Source organism: Meles meles, chromosome 6, assembly GCF_922984935.1.
Source record: "Meles meles chromosome 6, mMelMel3.1 paternal haplotype, whole genome shotgun sequence".
Taxonomy (NCBI): domain Eukaryota; kingdom Metazoa; phylum Chordata; class Mammalia; order Carnivora; family Mustelidae; genus Meles; species Meles meles.
In genome coordinates, this window is record NC_060071.1 from 65,826,746 (window position 1) to 65,847,231 (window position 20,486).

Genomic DNA, 20,486 nt, shown 5'->3' on the forward strand with positions numbered 1-20,486 from the left:
TCCTGAAACATACCTTTTCTTCTTCAAAGTGAGAAAAATGGAGAGTACAAAGAATTTAGCAAATCAGAAATCAGCCTTACAGAAATGCTTTTTACTCAGCAGGTTTAAAATTCTATGACATATTTTAACTTAAAAAAAAAGATATGCTCTTGGGAAAGATAAATTTAGTTAAAATATGATTCCCTGATGGGCTGCCTTCCCTAAATCCTAGTAATTCTCTGCAGATGAGAAATCTCAATATGGAGGGTGCTCAGCATATGAATAGTTCCTGCTGCTCCTTGATTTCTGTAGGAATAGAAATTAACGTCACTTTTTTTTTTTTTAAGATTTTATTTATTTATTGACAGAGAGAGACACAGCGAGAGAGGGAACACAAGCAGGGGGAGTGGGAGAGGGAGAAGCAGGCTTCCCGCCGAGCAGGCAGCCCCATGCGGGTCCCATGGGGGACCCCAGTATCACGACCTGAGCCGAAGGCAGCCGCCCAACAACTGAGCCATCCAGGCACCTCTAACACCACTTTTTGATAGATGTTTTTCTTATGGCATTGGTCCACATACAAGGAATATGTATCCTGCTTAAGGACTAAACATGAAATTATACCTAAAATTTCTAATTCTGATTGTTTTTCTTTAGTTCTACAATTTTTATCTTGCTTGAGCTACTGCTTTCAAAAGGAAATCAAGGGGTGCCTGGGTGGCTCAGTTGGTTAAGTGTCTGCCTTGGGCTAGGATCCTGAGATAGAGCCCCACCTCCCGCTCTCTGCTCAGCAGGGAGCTCACTTCTCTCTCTCCCTCTCCCTACCACTCGCCCTGCTTGTGCTTGCTTCCTTGCTCTCTCTCTCTCCCCGTCAAGTAAATTATATCTTAAAAAAAATCAATTGCCAAAACCCCCACCACACTACGAAAGACAGACGTAATGAATCAGGTCAACATTTTGCAATTTCTAGGTTTGGGAACATACAGAAATGTTGATCTTGTAGTAAAACCTCTGACTTTTTTTTTTTTTAAGATTTTATTTATTTATTTGAGAGACAGAGCATAAGTAGGGGGAAGGGCAGAGGGAGAGAGACAAGCAGGCTCCCCTCTGAGCAGGTAGCCCAGTGTGGAGCTGAGTGAGGGGCTTTGATCCCAGGACCCTGGAATCATGACCTGAGCTGAAGGCAGATGTTTAAGGGACTGAGCCACCCAGACCTCAGACCTTTTGATAAGAAGAGAAGATTCAAAGAGAATATTGTCAGATCCCCCAAACAGGCAAAGTTTTTAAATATGTGCCCCCTAATTTCAGGCCACAGTGTTGTTCTGGGATTTTATAAGTGCACATACAGCACATTTGTCCTGGCAGTCTTCAAGCCTTATCTTACCTGGGTGCAACTTTTGTTAGAAGCCTGGTTGCCTCACTCGGCCTCTCTGCCTCACTCAGCCTCTCTCACCGTCTAATCAGCTGACGTAGGCGGCTTCATTGGGAATCCGGAGGCAGAGCTGCTAGTGCGATGGTACCAGGCTGGAGCCTACCAGCCTTTCTTCCGTGGCCACGCTACCATGAACACCAAGCGGCGGGAACCCTGGCTCTTTGGGGAGGAATACACCCGGCTCATCCGGGAAGCCATCCAGCAGCGCTACACCCTCCTGCCCTATTGGTATTCTCTGTTCTACTGCGCACACAGGACAGCCCAGCCCGTCATGAGGTAAACAGGCTTCACCCGTTGCAGGCTCCAGCAGCCTGCAACACCAGAAAACCCTCTGGCCATTGGGGAATGGAGTAATTACTCCGTGATTTCAATAGAAAAACCATGTGTTTCATCAAGTGCCCTTCAGATTACTGAGCACCAACTGTGAGCAGGGCCAAAGAGTTAAGGTCTAAGAAAAACCACATCCCCTGCTGCTTTGTGATTCAAGTGTTAATATTTGAGAGGAGACAGATTTTTCAAAGAAAAAGTGACTGTAACTGAATTTGCTATTTAATCCACAAAAATCCTCTCATGAAGAACAATTTATCCTGCCAGTCTAGGCTCTATCTTACCTTAGGGTTAAACCATTCCAAGTTTCCCAGTGTATAAATTATATTCTGATCCTATTTTAGAGGCAGGATGTGAAAAAGCAACTTTCTAGGTTAGAGAATGATGCAGAGACACACATAATACAATGAGGCTTCCAGATCAGCTGATCCTAAACCTGGCTCAGATGAGAATCACCAGGGGAGCTGTTTAAAGCTGTAGATTCCAGGGCCACGCCTCCAGACCTACTAGGAATCTCCTTGGGTAGGTCTCAGGATCTAGATTTGTTAGACGTTTCCCTCGTGATTCTAGACATTAACCAGATTGAGACTACTACTTCGTTACTACTATTCAGTAGGAAAGGGATACATTATTACAAAGGCTAGTGAATAAACTAAAAATAAGTTTCTTTTACTAAAGAATACCCTTTACTTATGAGGTTGAAAAAAATATTAGAACCATTAGGTTGATATCCAGATGCACAGATATTGAAAATTTTATTATCTTTTAAGCCCAGATGCCTCCCAGATAGTTTTGTAAAACAATAATTAAAAAAGAAAACACACACACACATACACACACGTTTCTCAACCCTCCAAAACCACTGCCTGCTTGAAAACAAGTAATACCAATTCTTTTCTTTTAAGTAGATAATGATTAAGGATGCATGAAAGGCAGTGGCAGCATGAAAACATGGCACAGATTTTATATCATTATAAACTATGGTTTTACAAACAATCTGTTCCATGCTGAATGTGTTAAGCATTTGATTTGTACAGAACTTTAATTCTGCCTTCAGAGTAGTACTTAGTACTCAACAATCAGAAGGAAAAATTATAGGTACCAGAATTCTCAATCTTTCATTGGAGCATTTCAGCAAGCAAATAGCTTTTTCACATTAGAAAATATATAGTAATCCTACCAGTTGCTCATAAAATCTTAAATCATGAAGAGTCTTGGCTTTTTGGTTTTTCCAATTTCCTTTGAGTAATTATAAAATTGAAAATATAAGTGATTTAATTGTAATAAAACATCTAATGATGTTAAAATAAGAATTTTTTTTCTCTTTCCACAGACCTCTGTGGATAGAGTTCCCAGAGGAATTAGACACTTTTGGGGTAGAAGATGAATACATGCTGGGTGAGCATTTCTTGAGTAATTATTTTATGATAAATGCTGTAATTATGTTTTTGTTATATTTCCTAGTATAAGAGCACTAAAGAAAAATAAATCCCTAGTCTCAAGAAAACTAAAAAATAAAAGAAATTCTGTCATTGAGAGTTTTAGTATCTTAGTGGAATGATAGCTCTCTTCTGTGGAATGATAGATCTCTTCTCACTTCTTGTGTTGTTAACTTCATATAAATCCATTCTATTTGTGGACGCAATTTGAGATTCTTGTTCTGGGTCCACTCCTGAGCCTAATGATACCCTTATAGGGAATGGAAGTAGAAAACAGTAGACGAGATGGTCACAGTAAAGATTGAGAGCTTACTTCATAGGTAAAATACGTAATTGGTGGTGGTGGTGGTGGTGGTGGTGGCCTCTTTTTTAACAAGGGTTGACCACCAAATCCAGGATATGGAAGTTTATCATCTCGGGAATAGGACTCAAAAACCAAGCTGAACAGGGAGTTGCCCAAAAGGTGCATTCTGTTTCTAAAAAGCAGAAATCAAAATGTAAAAAGCCTAGCGCTACCTCTCTCTTCTTTCTTAGGTCTCAGTTTAAATAGCTGCTCCCTTCGAGAACAATTCCCTGACCAGAATTGCTTCTAATAGCTAATTACACCTAACTAGTCAAACTCAGTCCCTCTTATTACATAACTTTCATTCCATTTTGTGTTTTTGCCTTTTTGGTATTTGTCCTAACTCTAAAAAAATTGTAATATCTGTCTTTACTGACTGCAAACTCCATGAGGACAGGGACATTGCCTTATTTGCCGCGGTATCTCCAGAGCCTAGCATAATACTAAGCACTCACCTGGAACTCAGTAAATATTTGTACAATAAAGAGTGAATTCATAAATGGATGAAATTTACATATATGTGGTGCCACAGTCAAAACAAAATTAATAACCTAGATTTCCCTTAAGAGAATTACAGCCTTCCTAATGATAACTGTCCATGGATATACTCTTCTCTGTGCCAGTCATGGTTCTGGATAACAGCTGTAGGCTCACCATTTGCAAAATCACTTACAGCAGACAGTGATGCACCTGGAGTAATGTGATGGCTGTTTCAGACTCCTGGCACACTAGCAGCTATGTGCAAATGAGACTGATAAACTGTGTTAGGGTCCCTCCCTATTATCCTGATATACCCTAAGTGGATGAATGATAAGTAATAATACAGTCACCGTTTTGAGCACCAGTCCTCTATCTTACAATGCATCTCTCTGATGAATCATTGGTTCAACTAACCAAGGTCTCTACTTTCACCAAGTTCATAGTTGAGTGGTCTCTAACACCACAAAAGCACTGAAAGGACAAGGATGTTTTCAGACCTCTTAGAATGATATTCAACTTATTTCACTCAGCATAATCTCTTCCAGTCCTGTCCATGTTGCTACAAAAGTTGGATATTCATCCTTTCTGATGGAGGCATAATATGGGTAATAGGGAGGGCACGTATTACATGGAGCACTGGGTGTTGTGCAAAAACAATAAATACTGTTATGCTGAAAAAATAAATAAATAAATTTAAAATAAAAAAAACAATGGGAAATGGAAGACAGAGAGGACTTAGTAAGTGTTAATTTGAAGAACTGATTTTTTATTTTTTTTTTTTTTGGTCACTAGGCTACTGATGCATTAAAATATAAACAATCAAAAAAAAAAAAGAAAGAATGATATTCAACTTCATTTCTTCTGTTTCTTTTTCAGGAAGTGCTTTATTGGTTCATCCAGTCACAGAACCAAAAGCCAGCACAGTTGATGTGTTTCTGCCAGGATCAAATGAGGTAAGAATAAATAACAAACAGCCACATATCTTGCATGTCTTCTGTCTCCTCCCTTCATTATAATGAATTAGCCTCTGTTAGGAAATAGATTTCTGCATCCTGCAGTTGTGAAGACAGCCCAAATGCCTATAGATACTGAAGATTCTTGTAGGTCATGACCTCGGAGGTCAAGAAACTTAATGGAAGAGCAGGGAGAAAGATGAATGGGTGAGAACCCCAAGGAGAGTCAGCATGGTTCTTTACCTTCACACTTGGCTTGGGCTTGTATAAGTGACTCCTTATAAACACACCGAGGCTTTGAGTAGGAAGAAATCTTTAGTCTGGTAAGAGGTGTCAGTCTCTGGGGGGAAGCATATGTAAAAAGAGACTTTGCTCTTTGGTTCTGGCTCTGTTTAAATCCTAAGTTTTGGGGCACCTGGGTGGCTCAGTGGGTTAAGCCACTGCCTTCAGCTCAGGTCATGGTCTCAGGGTCCTGGGATCAAGCCCCGCATCGGGCTCTCTGCTCAGCAGGGAGCCTGCTTCCCCCCCCCCCCCCCGCCCCCGCCTGCTGCTCTGCCTACTTGTGATCTCTCTCTCTGTGTCAAATAAATAAATAAAATCTTTTTAAAATAATAACAAATAAATCCTAAGTTTTTGGTATCAAAATCTGGTCTCTGGACACTCACCAAAGTGGGTAAAAATTAACAGTGGCAACTTCCCTTTATGCTCCGCAAGCCTTCCAGCTCTTTTGTTGGTTATTGTCATTGATTTCATCACAGTATAAAATATCATGCTGCACTGCTAGAGCCCACAGCACTGAACCCAGGCAGAGCCCGGGGAAGAGGTGGGATTAGCCCGTGGGCTGCAGAGCAGAGAGCCATGGAGAATAACAGCAACAACCTCCAAAGACAGACCAAGGATATATGCAGAGGGGCCAGGAGAAGAGGCAGGGCCGAAACTTGGGGCACCAGACCAGGGAAAGAGGGTATGGAATGGAGAGCAAGGAGGAGACAGACCCTGGAGAGAGTCCTTGAGCATCACCACAGGCTTCTGCAGGCAGAGGGAGAAGGTTACCATCGAGGTTACCAAACTGATTTGAGACCCCTATGTCCCTGGACTGACTATGGAAAACAGTTTGGAGGCTCTTCAAAAAGTTAAAACAGGACTACCCTATGACCCAGCAATTGCAGTACTGGGTTTTTATACGAAGGAAACAAACATAGTGATTGGAAGGAGCACATGCTCCCTGATATTCATACAGCAATGTCCACAACAGCCAAACTATGGAAAGAGGCCAGATGTCCATCGACTGATGAATGGATAGAGAAGATGTGGTGTATATATACAATGGAATATTACTCAGCCATCAAAAAAGAATGAAATCTTGCCATTTGCAGTGATGTGAATGGAGCTAGAGTGCATTATGCTAGGCAAAATAAGTCAGAGAAACACAAATAGCATATCATATCACTCATATGTGGAATTTAAGAAATAAAGCAGAAGGGGGAGCCTGGGTGGCTCAGTGGGTTAAAGCCTCTGCTTTTGGCTCAGGTCATGATCCCAGGGTCCTGGGATCGAGCCCCGCATCGGGCTCTCTGCTCATCGGGGAGCCTGCTTCCTCCTCTCTCTCTGCCTGCCTTTCGGCCTACTTGTGATCTTTGTCAAATAAATAAATAAAATCTTCAAAAAAAAAAAAAAGAAAACAGAAGAACATATGGGATGGAAAAAAGGGAGCGGGGGAAGGAAGCAAACCATGAGAGACTTTTAACTATAGAGAACAAACTGAGGGTTGATGGAGGAATGTGAGTGGGGGATGGACCAGATAGCTGGTGCATTAAGGAGGGCACTGGTGATGACCCCTGGGTGTTGTTTGTAAGTGATAAATCACTGAATTCTACTCCTGAAACCAATGTTGGAGTGTATGATAACTAACTACAGTTTAAATTAAAAAAAAAAAAAAAAAAAAAGATCGGGCTCTCTGCTTGGCAGGGAGCCTGCTTCCTCCTCTCTCTCTCTCTATGCCTGCCTCTCTCCCTACTTGTGATCTCTATCTGTCAAATAAATAAATAAAATATTTAAAAAAAAAAAAAGGGGCGCCTGGGTGGCTCAGTGGGTTAAAGCCTCTGCCTTCGGCTCAGGTCATGGTCCCGGGGTCCTGGGATCGAGCCCCGCATCAGGCTCTCTGCTTGGCAGGGAGCCTGCTTCCTCCTCTCTCTCTCTCTATGCCTGCCTCTCTCCCTACTTGTGATCTCTATCTGTCAAAAAAATAAATAAAATATTAAAAAAAAAAAAAAAAGATATGCTTGGACTGTCTAGGCAGGTGATGAGGTGGCTGAGCCAGGCCATGCTTGCTGCTTAGTACTGTCAGGTGCTGGCGAAGCAATATGCAAAACATCAACCCGAGTGTTCTCTGTCCATCCAGCTTTACACTTTTGCCTGTGCTAGTTTCTTAAGGCCATAATTACCACAAACCTGGTGGCTTGAAACAGCACAAATGTATCCTCTCCCAGTTCTGGAGGCTTGAAGCCCAAAATCAAAGTGTCAGTAGGGTAAGTTCCTTCTGGAGGTCCAGAAGGAGAATCTCTTCCATGCCTCTCTCCTAGCTCCTGGCAGCTGCCCGCGGTCCTTGTGGTTCCTGGCTCTTTAGCCACATTACATCATTCTAGTCTGTGCCTCTGTCTTCACACGCCTTCTCCTCTGTATGTCTGTGTCTCCTCTTCTGTTTCTCTTATGAGGACACTTATGTTGACATTCAGGGCCCACCTGCATAATCCCAGATAATCTTCTAATCTTGATATCCTTAATTTAATCAAATTTGCTACCATAGAAAGTTATATTCACTCCTTCCCAGTATTAGGAAGTGTGTATAACTTTTGGAGGGGCCACCATTCAGCCCAGTACACTTATCTTTACTGATAGGATGATACCCAGGCTTTTCTCCAGAATGTTCATCAATTATGTTCTTCCATCTTGGTTTCGCCAGTAATGTGTAGTGCTTAGATGAGGGGTACCCCTCATCTAAGATGAAGATAAAGTTTCCCCCACCAAGTAAAAATCTGAGAAAAAGGTTAAATACAACAACATCTAAATAAATTGTCCTGCCTAGCAGTTCACTGAGAATTCTCAAGTCAATTTTAACAAAGCAGTAGGCTCCCATTAAGAAGAGCTAGATCCCCTTCTGACATAGCCACAAATGAATTTTTAAATTAATTTAATTCACAAAAACTTTTTATTAATGACCTATCATCATTGCAAGCACACTGCAGTGACTGTACAATGTATTCATTCAACACTATTTCCCAAAGTGTTCTGTGATTGTTTCTCTCACATCTTCAAAACCCTAGGGAGATGAGCCAAGCTATTTCTTGCCATATTTTTACTTCACCAGTTAGCTAGTACCACATCACACTGTGCAAGGGGGCTACCTACAGTCCCTCATTGTCACTCTTCCCCATTTTTCTAGATGGCCCATTCGCTCTACTTGAAGTCTTGGCTCAAATAGATTTTTCTTAGTGAGGCCTTCCCTGACTACCTAGTTAAAATTACAGACCACTCCCATTGTCCAGCCCCACTTCATCCTTCATTTTTCCCATAGAACCTGACATCTTTAACATTCCTGGTATTTACTGATATGTTTTGCTGATGACCTTTCTCCCCCATTAGAATATTAGCTTCTTAAGGGCTTCTTAGGTGATTTTCCTCTATTACATTCACTCTCTATCCCCAGCATCTAGACAGGTACCTGACAGATAGTAGGCCTTCTGTACGTACTTGCTGAGGACCTTGGTGACTGAGCACTAGGTCTGATCTACATAGGACTTTATGCCAGTTTTACCCTTCCAAGGCTGGGGACCTTTGTATATAGCACCAAAGGACACACCCTATACATAAACCTCTTATTCTAATTATTCTAGTTAGTTCTGGAAATGGTAGACAGGTAATCTCAAAATCTTACTTAATTCAGTTTGTTTGTTTGTTTTACCTTTCACTCTCACTACTCTATCTAAAGCTACTAGAATTTGTCAAATGAAAGACATTATAAGAAAAGAAAGCTAAGACAATATCCCCATAAACACAGACACAGAAATCCTTGACAAAATATTAGCAAATTGGATTTAGCCAAGGATAATAGTGGAGACAAGGTGGGGTGGATCCTGTTGAACTGAGAGTCACTGGGGCTGGCGATAGGCCACAGCCCTCTCACCTTCACCGCAGGACAGGGGAGCTCTAGAAAGGATATGGTAATCCCAGGAGGTGACCTTGTGAAATAGACTGTCCCTGCTAGAAATCATACTGGGCTGAAAGAGAGAAAAAGATGTTTTTGTTTCCATGGTGCTGCTGTTGGTGGTGTCTTAAGGATTTATCCTATCAAATTACTTTGTAGGACCTTTTGGCTACTTCAGCAACTAAAGCGCCTTGATTAGGATCCCAGATAAGAATTTGAACTTCCTCCCTGAATTGAACTGTGCTAAAAAATACTATGATAGTGATCCAAGTTTCCATTTGTCTTTCTCCTGGATCTGTTTCCTTCTCTGACACTTTCCGTTTCTCCTGCCTCATTTGTAATTTATTTGCTCACAGTGTGCTCTTCTTCTTTGTTACTGCTTTTTCTTTCTTCCATCATCTTTTTTACTCTAAATGCATTAAGTTTATGAGACAACCAGACTATAATAAAATCCATGAGGGCAGGAAGTCTGTCTTTCTGTTCACTCATGCATGCCTAGCAGTGCTGGGCATGTGGTAGGTTGTTGGACGAATAACTTCTGCGTGGACAGATGGACAAATGAATGGCCTTTTAGTGAACTTAATCCATCACAGTACTAGGTTAATCCTTTGGGATCTTCTTAAAAATATATGTCCTTCCTAACTTCTACTCAAGTTTTTTTTTTTGAACTATACTTATTTTAACCTTCCAGTTATTCAAAATCCAGATAAAATGAATGCTTTGCTGAATAATGAAATTGTGAGCAGATTGCTCTTATACTCTTTTTCATTAGGTCTCTTCCTTTCCAGGTCTGGTATGACTCTAAAACATTTGCTCATTGGGAAGGAGGACGTACTGTGAAGGTCCAGGTAGCCTTAGACACCGTAAGTAATTTTCAGGCTATTATTTTTACCTGTTGTGCTGTATCAGTCTCCTTGGGCTGCCATAACAAACTACCACAGATGCAGTGGCTTAACCAACAGAAGTTTGTTTTCTCACAGTTCTGGAGGCTAGATGTCCCAGATTAAGATGCCAACAATTCAGCTTCTAGTGAGGACTCTCTTCCTGATATGTAGGCAGCTACCTTCTTGCTGTGTCTTCAAATAGCAGAGGGAGAGAGTGAGCTCTTTTATGTCTCTTCTTATAGACATTAATCCTATCAGAGTAAGGCCCCACTCTCTGACCTTATTTAACCTTAATTATCTCTTTAAAGGCCCTATCTCCAAATACAGCCATTTTGATGGTTGGGGCTTCAACATGGGAATTTGGGGGGCCAGGGGACACAGGCATTTGGTCCGTAACATGTGCCTACATAGAAGGAACCAGGGACGTTAGTGTTCTGGATAACACCACACAGACAAAAAAAATGAGTGGTTACATAGGGCTGAGTCAGGGAGAGAGTTTGGGAGCAATGGCAAATTACTGCTAATGGGTACAAGGTTTCTTTTGGGGATGATGAAAATGATTTAAAATTGATCGTGGTAACAGGTGCATGACTCTCAATATACTAAAAAAACATTTAATTGTACACCTTAAATAGATGAGTTGTAGGGCATGCAAATTATACCAATAAAGCCATGGAAACATGAGAAAAAAGTATCAGCATATAGCCTGATTTCACAGTATGAAACATCAAGGACAAACAACTCTTTTTTTTTTTTTTTTTTTTGACTCTTGTGAAGTTGTTTTTATTGGGATATAAGGGTGGGTCGGGAAAGGGCATGGGGGCTATGCCTCCCACCTAGTCTTCCTGGGCCAGCTTCCCTTTGCTGGGCCCAGGGAATCACTCAGACACCAGGACTGGCCCAAACAACTCTTCTCCATATATTTCTATTTGTATGTCTGAGAAAAATAATAACACTAAAAGCAGATGGTGGTCACCACACACACCATACAGAATGTCCTCCTGTAGGACCAAGTCACAAAACCTGAGTTTTCAGTTGTAACCCTGGCTAGCCCTCTATGCCCAAGGGAAGGCTGTCAGTTAAGGACGGTAGAGTCAAGGGGCCCATCCACACTGAACCGGTGAAGGGAAGTATGCTCTTGCCACTAAATCACAACCAATGCCGCAGGCCCTAAATAGTGTTCAAATTAATAAAGATATATTGACATTATTTTTAAAGCTGTTATCAGTAGTATGATCTCCATAATAAAACAATTTCACATGTCAACTTTCAGATCTAAAAAAGACCTTAACATTAATCTACTCCAATCCCTCATGCTTACTGGTAAAGAAACTGCGTTCTGAGAAGTTCAATTACTTGTTCAGGGTTGTGGTTAGATTGTGGCAGATAAGACCCCAGGTCAGCTGCACTCCCACTTCACAGCCCATACTGTGCTAACTTACTACCTCGGTCTTTGGAAAAAAAAGAAAAGAAGTGATTCGTTGATGAGGGGGAGATAAATGTGCGTTATTTCTTGCTGCCAACTATGAGTCAAGCAGAGGGTGGACATCTTAACTACTCCATCTTCACTCCCACCTTCATTTATTCTTCTGTACTTTTTTCCCTCTTGTACTTTACTCAGAACGAAGTACAAGCCCCCATATGCTTCAAAGAGCTTCCTTGCAGAGGACTGTATGGGGACCCAGGAAATTGACTAGGCTTTCCTTGCTGGAATGCCATTCCAGAAGAACCATAGGTATGGGCCATACCTATAACACTGTGCTTAGAGTTACTTCATGTGTCTTTAGTGGCTTCTACAACAGAAGTTTCACAAATTTACTCTCAGAATTGAGTCCATCATCCTGGTGATTCAGGGAAGCAGGGAGCAGGAAGGGTATAGACCATAGAAAGGACAGAGTCATCTCCCTGAAACCAAGAAATCGTAATATTTTATATGCACACGTATATATATGTGGGCTTACTTAAACAGGCACAAAAACTCACTCCTTAATGGGGCCCTAGAAATAAACATGTGTATTGTGTTGACAAGAAAATTAAAAATACCAGGGGTGCCTGGGTGGCTCAGTGGGTTAAAGCCTCTGCCTTCGGCTCAGGTCATGATCCCAGGGTCCTGGGATTGAGCCCCACATGGGGCTCTCTGCTCAGCAGGGAGCCTGCTTCCTCCTCTCTCTCTGCCTGCTGCTCTGCCTACTTGTGACTTCTGTCTGTCAAATAAATACGTAAAATCTTTAAAAAAAAAAAAAAAAGAAAAGAAAATGTAAAATACCAAATAGGAACTACTGATAGGATATGCAGAATAGATACAAATTGATGAAGGGTGAGTAGTTTCCGTGATAATTAAAAAATGGACAATTTTTAATCTTTGAACTCTTTTCCTTTTAATGCTATCACTTCCATATTTTCCATCTCTATGCTTACAGATTTCTTTTGCCTCTGAGTGTATACTTGCAAAGAATGGGAGTCTCATACAATGAAATATTTTTAGATTCTACATTGAAATTGCTTTCTATGAATACTCCTTCCCTGAGAGTATTGTTCTGTTATAGATACCGGTATTTCAGCGAGGTGGAAGTATAGTACCAATAAAGACGACTGTAGGAAAATCCACAGGCTACATGACCGATTCCCCATATGGACTCCGGGTGGCTCTAAGCACTAAGGTATTTGGAAAATGTTACCTTCATACATCTCATTCATTATTACTTTATCAATTTATAGGAGTAGTGGTCTTTTGAGTATGGGACACTATGTAAAAATAACAAGCCCCAGTGATGGAACAGGTGCTCCTGATGTTTTTCTAGAAATCAAAGTTTTGAATCATTTCTAAATCATTGTCCACCTTGTCTGCCTTTCCTAGGATTGTTCTTAAGAGAACTCTGAGAATTAGAAATGACAGAAATTTCCTCTGGGGCACTGTGACCCTTGGTGCCCTGCAGGTTGGCCTTGATTACCACTGGACCAAATGCCCATTGGGCCTAGTCAGCCTGCCACATGGATTAGCTCTAAAACTTAGTCTCCTATAAAAGGATGGCAGTATCTTTGCAGCATTTCAGGAACAACAACCCCACACAATGACTTCTGTTCTCATCAGCTGGCTCAAACAACTAAAAATCTTCTGAGGTAAAGCTTAGAGGATCCAGAATTTGTATGTCCTTTTAGAAGATCTTTTGAGCCAAATGAAACCTATAGCAGACTCCCATCCTATCCATTTGCCCACTTATAGTACCAACACAAACTCTTACTCTTCTACAGGACTGAATATAAATTCATACTCTTATGCAAATATAGAATAATTAAGCTTGCCTTTCCATCTGTTTCACTTAGACATTCTTTTTGGGCCAACTTACAAGCCTCGGACCACATAATAAATACAAGAGATCCATAGCACATCAAGCATTGTCAATGAATAATAAACAGCCATATGGAGTGCTGTGCCTTAGTTTGACTTGCCAAAGGGGTCCTCTGAAAGGAAGTAGGAACTAGATGCTGTCCTCTAAATGGAGGATAAAGATAGCTGATCTCATCCATTATATACTAAATCTTTTTAACTTTAGTTTCATTCCCAGAATGAATGACCTGTCATCACATTCTAGGGTAGTATTTTCAAAAAAGCCACCTATGCCACTGACAATATTTTGTAGTTTAAATTTTTTTCAACAAGATCTAACTCTTTGAGCTCCTCTTACATGACTTCCTTATGCATATTATTTCACTAATGGGTATTGAATGTACATATTTATATGACTACATTGTACAGCTTGAATATTAATTTTTTGTTTAATAAAATTTTTCACAAATTTTTTAGTCCCTTTAGTGGATGACATTCTTTTCCTAGTAAGCTATTATATAAACATGTTCTCTATGATTCACTCTCCAGGATTCTGCCATGGGTGAATTCTATCTCGATGATGGCCATTCATTCCGGTACCTCCACCAGAAGCAATTCTTGCACATAAAGTTTTCATTCTTGTCAGGAGTTTTGATCAACAGGTAATGGCAGCTAAAAAGCCCTGTGCTTTCTTAAGTATGTGATCCTCAAAAATAGCTAATATCTTAAGGTACTATTTAAAGAAATTAATGAGGGACATCTTGGTGGCTCAGTTGGTTGGGCGACTGCCTTCGGCGTAGGTCATGATCCTGGAGTTCCGGGATCGAGACCCGCAACGGGCTCCCTGCTCGGCGGGGAGTCTGCTTCTCCTTCTGACCGTCCCACTTCTCATTCTCTCTCTCTCTCAAATAAATAAATAAATAAATCTTTAAAAAAAAATAAAGAAATTAATGATGAAAGCCATTTGGGGAGTATTTTTCTTCAGCTTCACTAAATAATTGACAAGTAAAGTTGTAATATATTTAAAGTGTCAACACTTGTACAACACATGTATATGCTATAAAAGGAATCCCACCATCAAGTTAAGTAACTCATCCATCACCTCTCATACTTTTTTTTTCTACTCTGTTGGCAAATTTCAGTTATACAATATAGTACTGTCAACTGTGGTCACCATCTTATTCATTAGATACTCAGACCTTATTCATAACAGAAGGTTTGTACCCCTTTACCAACTTCTCCGTATTTCCATTTGTATTTACAAACAATTTTATTTCTTCCTCTCCAACTTAGATACATTTTATTTCTTTTTCTTGCCTAATTGCTCTCTCTAAGATGTCCAGTACAATGTTAAACAAAAATGGTGAGAAGTGGGCATCATTTTCCTGTTTCTGATCTTGATTCAGTTTTCCCCATTGAGATATTAGCTGTGGGCTTGTCATAGACAACTTTTATTAAGTTGAGGTACATTCTTTCTTTTTTTTTTTTTTTAGGGGGATAAAGCACAAGCATGGGAGTGGGAAGGGGCAGAGGGAAAGGGAGAGAGAGAATCTTAAGTGGGCTCCACACTCAACATGGAGCCGGATGTTGGACTGGATTTCATGACCCTGAGATCATGCCCTGAGACGAAATCAAGAGTTGGACACTTAACCCACTGAGCCGATGTACCCCTGAGGTACATTCTTTCTGTACCCAATTTTTTGAGAATTTTTATCATGAAAGGATGTTGAATTTTGTCAAGTGCTTTTCCTATACCTACGGAAATAATCATATTATTTTTATCCTTTTTGTTAATGTAATATATTACATTTATTGATTTGCCTATGTTGAAGCATCTCTGTATCCCAGAAATAAATAATACTTGATCATTGTATGTGGTCCTCTGTTAAGGAATTCTACATCAGTGTTCATCAAGAATATTGGCCTATAATTTTCTTTTCTTGTACTGTCCTTGTTAGCTTTAGTATCAAGGTAATGCTACCCTCATAAAATGAATTTGGAAGTGTTTCATTTTTTGGAAGGATTTGAAAAGGATTGATATTCTTTAAAATGTTTGATAGAATTCAACAGTGAAGCCATCTGGTCCTGGACTTTCCTTTGTTGGCAGTTTTTTGTTTACGGATTCAGTATCCTTACTAGTAATTGGTCTGTTCAGATTTTCTGTTCCTTCATGATTCCAGTATTGGCAAGTTGTATGTTCTAGGAATTTATCCACTTCTTCTGGTTTATCCAATTTATTGGTGTGTAATTGTTCATGGTAGTTTCCTATGATCCTTAGGATTTCTGAGGTATCAAATGTAACATCTCTTTCATTTCTGATTTTTTAATTTAAATTCCAGTATAGTAAACATACAATGATATTGTTTCTAATTTTGAGTCCTCTTTCTTTTTTTGTTGGTGAGTCTAGCTAAATATTTGTCTTTTTTTTTTTTTTTTTTTGAACTAGTTCTTAGTTTCATTGATCGGTCGTATGGATCTTTTCAGCCTCTGTTCCATTTATTTTCACTCTGATCTTTGTTATTTCCTTCCTCCTAGTAACTCTGGCCTTAGTTTGTCCTTCATTTTGTAGCTCCTTGAGATATAAGGGTAGATTATTTATTTAAGATTTTTTTTTTCTTAATGTAGGCATTTATTGCTATAAACTCCCCTCTTAGAATTGCTTTTGCTGTATCCTGTAAGTTTTTATATATTGTGTTTCCATTTTAATTTGTCTAAGATATCTTATTTTCCTTTGGATTTTTTGTTTGGCCCACTGGTTATTTAGGGGCATGATATTTAGTCTCCATATATTTGTGAATTTTCCAGTTTTCTTATAATTGGTATCTACGCTCCTACCATTATGGTCATAAAAGATGCTTGATATAATTTCAGTCTTTTTGAATTTGTTAAGACTTGTTTTTAGTCTAACATATGATCTATCCTGGAGAATGTTCCATGTGTTCTTGAAAGCAATATGAATTTTCCTGCTGTTGAATGGAATGTTCTATATATATCTGTTAAATTTATCTGGTCTAACATGCAGTTTAAGTTCATGTTTTCCTTACTGATTTTCTGTCTTGATGATCTATCCATTGTTGAAAGTGGAGGTACTGAAGTCCCCCGCTATTGCTGTATTGCTATCTATTTAAACCTTCAGATCTACTAATACCTGCTTTATATATTTAGGTGTTCTGATATTGGGTGCATAAATACTTAAAAGTGTTATATAACCTCTTAGCGAAGTGACCCATTATATAACAATCTTTGTTGTCTATGATTACAGTTTCTGGCATAAAGTCTGTTTTGTCTGATATAAATATTAGCTATCCCTGCCTTTTTTTTTTTTTTTCCCGGTCTCCATTTCCATGGAATATCATTTTCCGTACCTTCACTTTCAGTCTGTATGTGTCCTTAAAGCTGAAGTGGGTCTCTTATAGGCAACATATAGTTGGGTCTTGACTTTTTAACCATTCAGCAACTCTGTCTCTATTGATTGGAGAATTTAGTTCAAATACACTTAAAGTAATTACTGATTGGTTGGGGGTCCATACCTCAGATGGGGGCCTTAAAACTGGGGCAATAGGAGTGTCGTCCAAACTTTTCACTCTTCTCAGAGAAAAGTTGGGAGTTGGGAGTTCCCCTCCCACAGTATGGCACTGTCCTGGTGGGAGTGGAGGTTACCGTGTGTTTCAGCCTTTCCTACCTGATTTGATGTGGCTATTTCCTCAGTCACCCAATATACAAGAGTCACTTAGCTAGTTTCTGTATCGCTAAAAGGGAATTGCTCCACATGTAGCTTTACATTCAGTGCATCCATGGGAGGAAGGAAATTCGGGGGCCTCTTAAATGTTGCCATCTTGGTCTGGAATTTCCCTGAAGTATTTTTCAATCACTCTATGAACCTTCCTTCCTTATCGTCTCCATCCTCCTGTTCTTCACTCTTTAAAAAATAAAAAAGAATTAAATTTAAGTTCTGATTAGTCCCATTTATCTACCCATTCAGCAATTCATTAAGTATCTGATTTCTTAAAATCTAATTACAGTGTCCAAGTCACATTTGAGACTTCAGTGTCCTTAGGTGGTTTCTCTCCAAATGGCTTGTTAAGGGGAGACTGGCTTGTCTGCTGGTTAGGCAGTCCTTGGCACAGGGAATTTGTTTCCATCCCTTCATCCTAGTAAACATGACAGCCTTATGGTTCAGGCCTCCATAGGGAGAGATGGGAGGGGAACTCCCAAGGCTAGGATATTGACCTAATAACCAGTCCAAATTCTTATTTCTCTCATTTTCCTAACACCATTTTTATCTATTCCAGTTGTGCCGACAAAAGAGGTCATTATCCCAGCAAGTGTGTGGTGGAGCAGATCTTTGTCCTAGGCCTCAAGAAACAGCCATCTTCTGTGACTACCCGTTTATCTGGTGAGGAAACAGGTCATTTGTTTTTATAAACATGGAAGTATCTGCCGCAAAGAAATGATTAGTCCTAACACTGATATAGCACACTTAGTCAAGTGGACCCTGCACTTTCTGATGGAGGTCAAATATACTAGTATCTAGAGGGAGCAAGGCGATCCTGCTTCTCCTCATCAACTGGGCCTTCTGCGAACTGTAAGCTGTGGATATTTTTCTAAGGGAAATTATTTGGGCTTTGAAATAATATTGTAGCTTCTCTAAATGTATTTTTAACTGTAGATAGCTGAAGCCCCAGAGAATCCTACCCATGTTTATGGAGTTTCTTAAAAGACTATATCATTTCTTACCTACTGAATTTCTTAGGTAAATCACTTTGTTCCTTACAATTTCCTTTCAACCAATCTTGCATTCAAAATGATGGAGTGTTTAATGTTTAAATATTCAGCCAAAGACGGGAGACAACAGTTTATGTGGAAACTGTTCCGCCACGCTTTCTGTTCCAAAGCTACGATTTTTCCAAGGGAGTGAAAAGAATAAGGTTTTGCCTTTGTCATTATAAAGTGTCTCTTTTCTAAGAAGCTTTAAAAAAAATTAAAAAATAAAAGAAAAAATTCATGGACATCCATGAATAAAAGAGCTATTAAGTTGGATTCTCCTAGGTGGGGTATCAGGTTTTATGACCGAGTCAGAAATATTTTAGATTTAAAGGAAAGATTTTTCTCTCCTAGATATTCATCGAATTTTTCCTGTTACTGTCTTGATATTTAGATGGTAAAGATGAGCCTGTGGCTTTTACATATTGTGCCCAGATGTCCACCCTGCAGCTGGAGAAGCTCTCACTGAACATTGGCTCTGACTGGGAGGTCCATGTCCGATGACGGTGTGGTGCATCAGGGCAAGCGTGGGAAGCAGCCTGCACCTTTTCAGCCTTGCCCTTGGGCTTTTCTGAGATCTGTGCTGCATGCTAATTGACTTCTCTGGCTAAAAAGTGTCCTTCATTGATCCTCAGTTTACTAATGAGAATAGATTTCAGGTTTTGCATTTTTAGAGGCCTAGTTACACCATTTGTGTCAAACACCACTACTTCTCCTCGATGCAGATAGCCCCGAGACATTTATAGAGTTCATTAATCTTCCTCTGCTTCTTGAACCATGGCGCTGTAATAAATGCTATGGCCCAATGAGTAGCTTCTCTTTGAGGACAGCTGGATGGTTTGTTGTTTGGTGGTGGTTGTTGTCATTTTAAGGAAACTATCTTCAGTGGGGGCTCAAACTCACAACCTTGAGATCAAGAGTCGCGTGCTCTACCAGCTGAGCCAGCCAAGTACCCCTGGATGGGTCTCTTGTATGTGGGATGTGGGCCAAGCCCACCTTGTGTGGCCCGTTTGTGGAAGCTTGCCTCGGGCCATGCTGGACAGTCAGGAGGGCTACAGCAGCTGAGTTACTCAAGACCTGTCTCCAAGTGGACAGCAGCCTCTGGTACCCCCGCCCCCCAACACACACAGTTATCTTTCACCCACTTAGACGTGAGTAAAACAACCCTTTTCTGCTTGCACTTCATACACCAGAGCAACAGAGAGTTACTCTCCCCTAAAGATCGACTCAGAAGCACAAAGGATTCTTTTCCCTGTTGTGCTTTTTAGGCTTCAAAGTTCATAATTCATCTTCTTAAAATCCTAATTTATCTCAATTGTTTTTATTAAGTACTGTTTACTAGCCACAGAATATGTGTAGCATGAGTAAGCTGTAGCTTATAATTGAAAATAAAATGAATACCCATGTTCCCACTACTGAACTTCAGAAGTAGAACACAGGACTGGGGTGAGGGTGAGGTAAGCAAGGTCCCTGCCTTGAGCAAAAAACGTAAGGGGATACGGAAAAATGCAGTCATCCAAACAAATGATATTTTAATGCAATATTTTTAAAAATCAAAATTAATGCAAAAAATAATGAACAAAATATCAAGATTTTTAAATCAAGATAGGCTAGGTATTATTGAGGTTTCCTTTCTGTTAGGCTCCAGTATGGTTTAGCATGGGCTAGAACATTACAACACACCAGTCCCTCATGGTTCCTGCTGCTCTAGAGCTGCTGGTGACCCCTGCTGCCTGCCACGGCATCTGTGGGGGCGGCCTCGTGTCCTCAGCGTGCCTCAATCAATGCACATTTTCACATGTCCTTCACTGAGCAACTTGCTGACTTCCACCTCTGTGCCTTGTGTTCTCTGGGCCACGATACCCACCACCTTCCCCCCAGACTATGCAAATCTTACCATCCCTTCAGGCCCGTCTCAAATGCCACTGTTCCATTAAGCCTAATGGTCCGGTGCCCCTGTACCTGTGAGCAGTGGTTTTGCCCATCTCTAAACCGTTGCTCCACTTAAAATGTGTGTTCTACTTCACCTTCTCAGGGATGGCCCCTTAATGTTTCAGTCTTGTCTATCTTGTTCTTCCCCTGGATTGTATGTTCCTTAAGAGCATGTTATATTTGGGACACTTGGGACGCTCAGTCGGTTAAGCATCTGCCTTTGGCTCAGGTCATGATCCCACGGTCCTGGGAATGAGTCCCACATCGGGCTCCTTGCTTGGTGAGGAGCCTGCTTGTCTCTCTCCCTCTGCCTGCCGCCCTGCCTGCTCGTGCTCTCTCTCTCTCTGTGTCAAATAATAAATAAAATTCAATAAAATAAAGAGCATGTTATATTTGTCTCCTGTTTGTCAGAGCAGCTGACACT

The 20,486-nt window shown here is 40.4% G+C and overlaps 1 protein-coding gene across 8 annotated transcripts in view; it reads left to right on the forward strand.

Moving 5' to 3' along the window:
* Nucleotides 1-18,954, forward strand: part of GANC (glucosidase alpha, neutral C) — a 71,226-nt gene extending 52,272 nt beyond the window's left edge. For 7 of the 8 annotated variants that reach the window (XM_046007539.1, XM_046007538.1, XM_046007537.1 and 4 more), the window contains 8 exons: nucleotides 1,441-1,684; nucleotides 3,069-3,133; nucleotides 4,874-4,950; nucleotides 9,943-10,017; nucleotides 12,585-12,698; nucleotides 13,916-14,028; nucleotides 17,659-17,762; nucleotides 18,525-18,954. In XM_046007539.1, the coding sequence (XP_045863495.1) occupies nucleotides 1,441-1,684; nucleotides 3,069-3,133; nucleotides 4,874-4,950; nucleotides 9,943-10,017; nucleotides 12,585-12,698; nucleotides 13,916-14,028; nucleotides 17,659-17,762; nucleotides 18,525-18,634 (902 nt within the window). In that variant the 3' untranslated portion in view covers nucleotides 18,635-18,954. Of the gene's footprint in view, nucleotides 1-1,440; nucleotides 1,685-3,068; nucleotides 3,134-4,873; nucleotides 4,951-9,942; nucleotides 10,018-12,584; nucleotides 12,699-13,915; nucleotides 14,029-17,658; nucleotides 17,763-18,524 lie in introns of those variants that run through there. The other variant, XR_006818628.1, reaches the window with a different exon arrangement.
* Nucleotides 18,955-20,486: the final 1,532 nt, after the last annotated feature.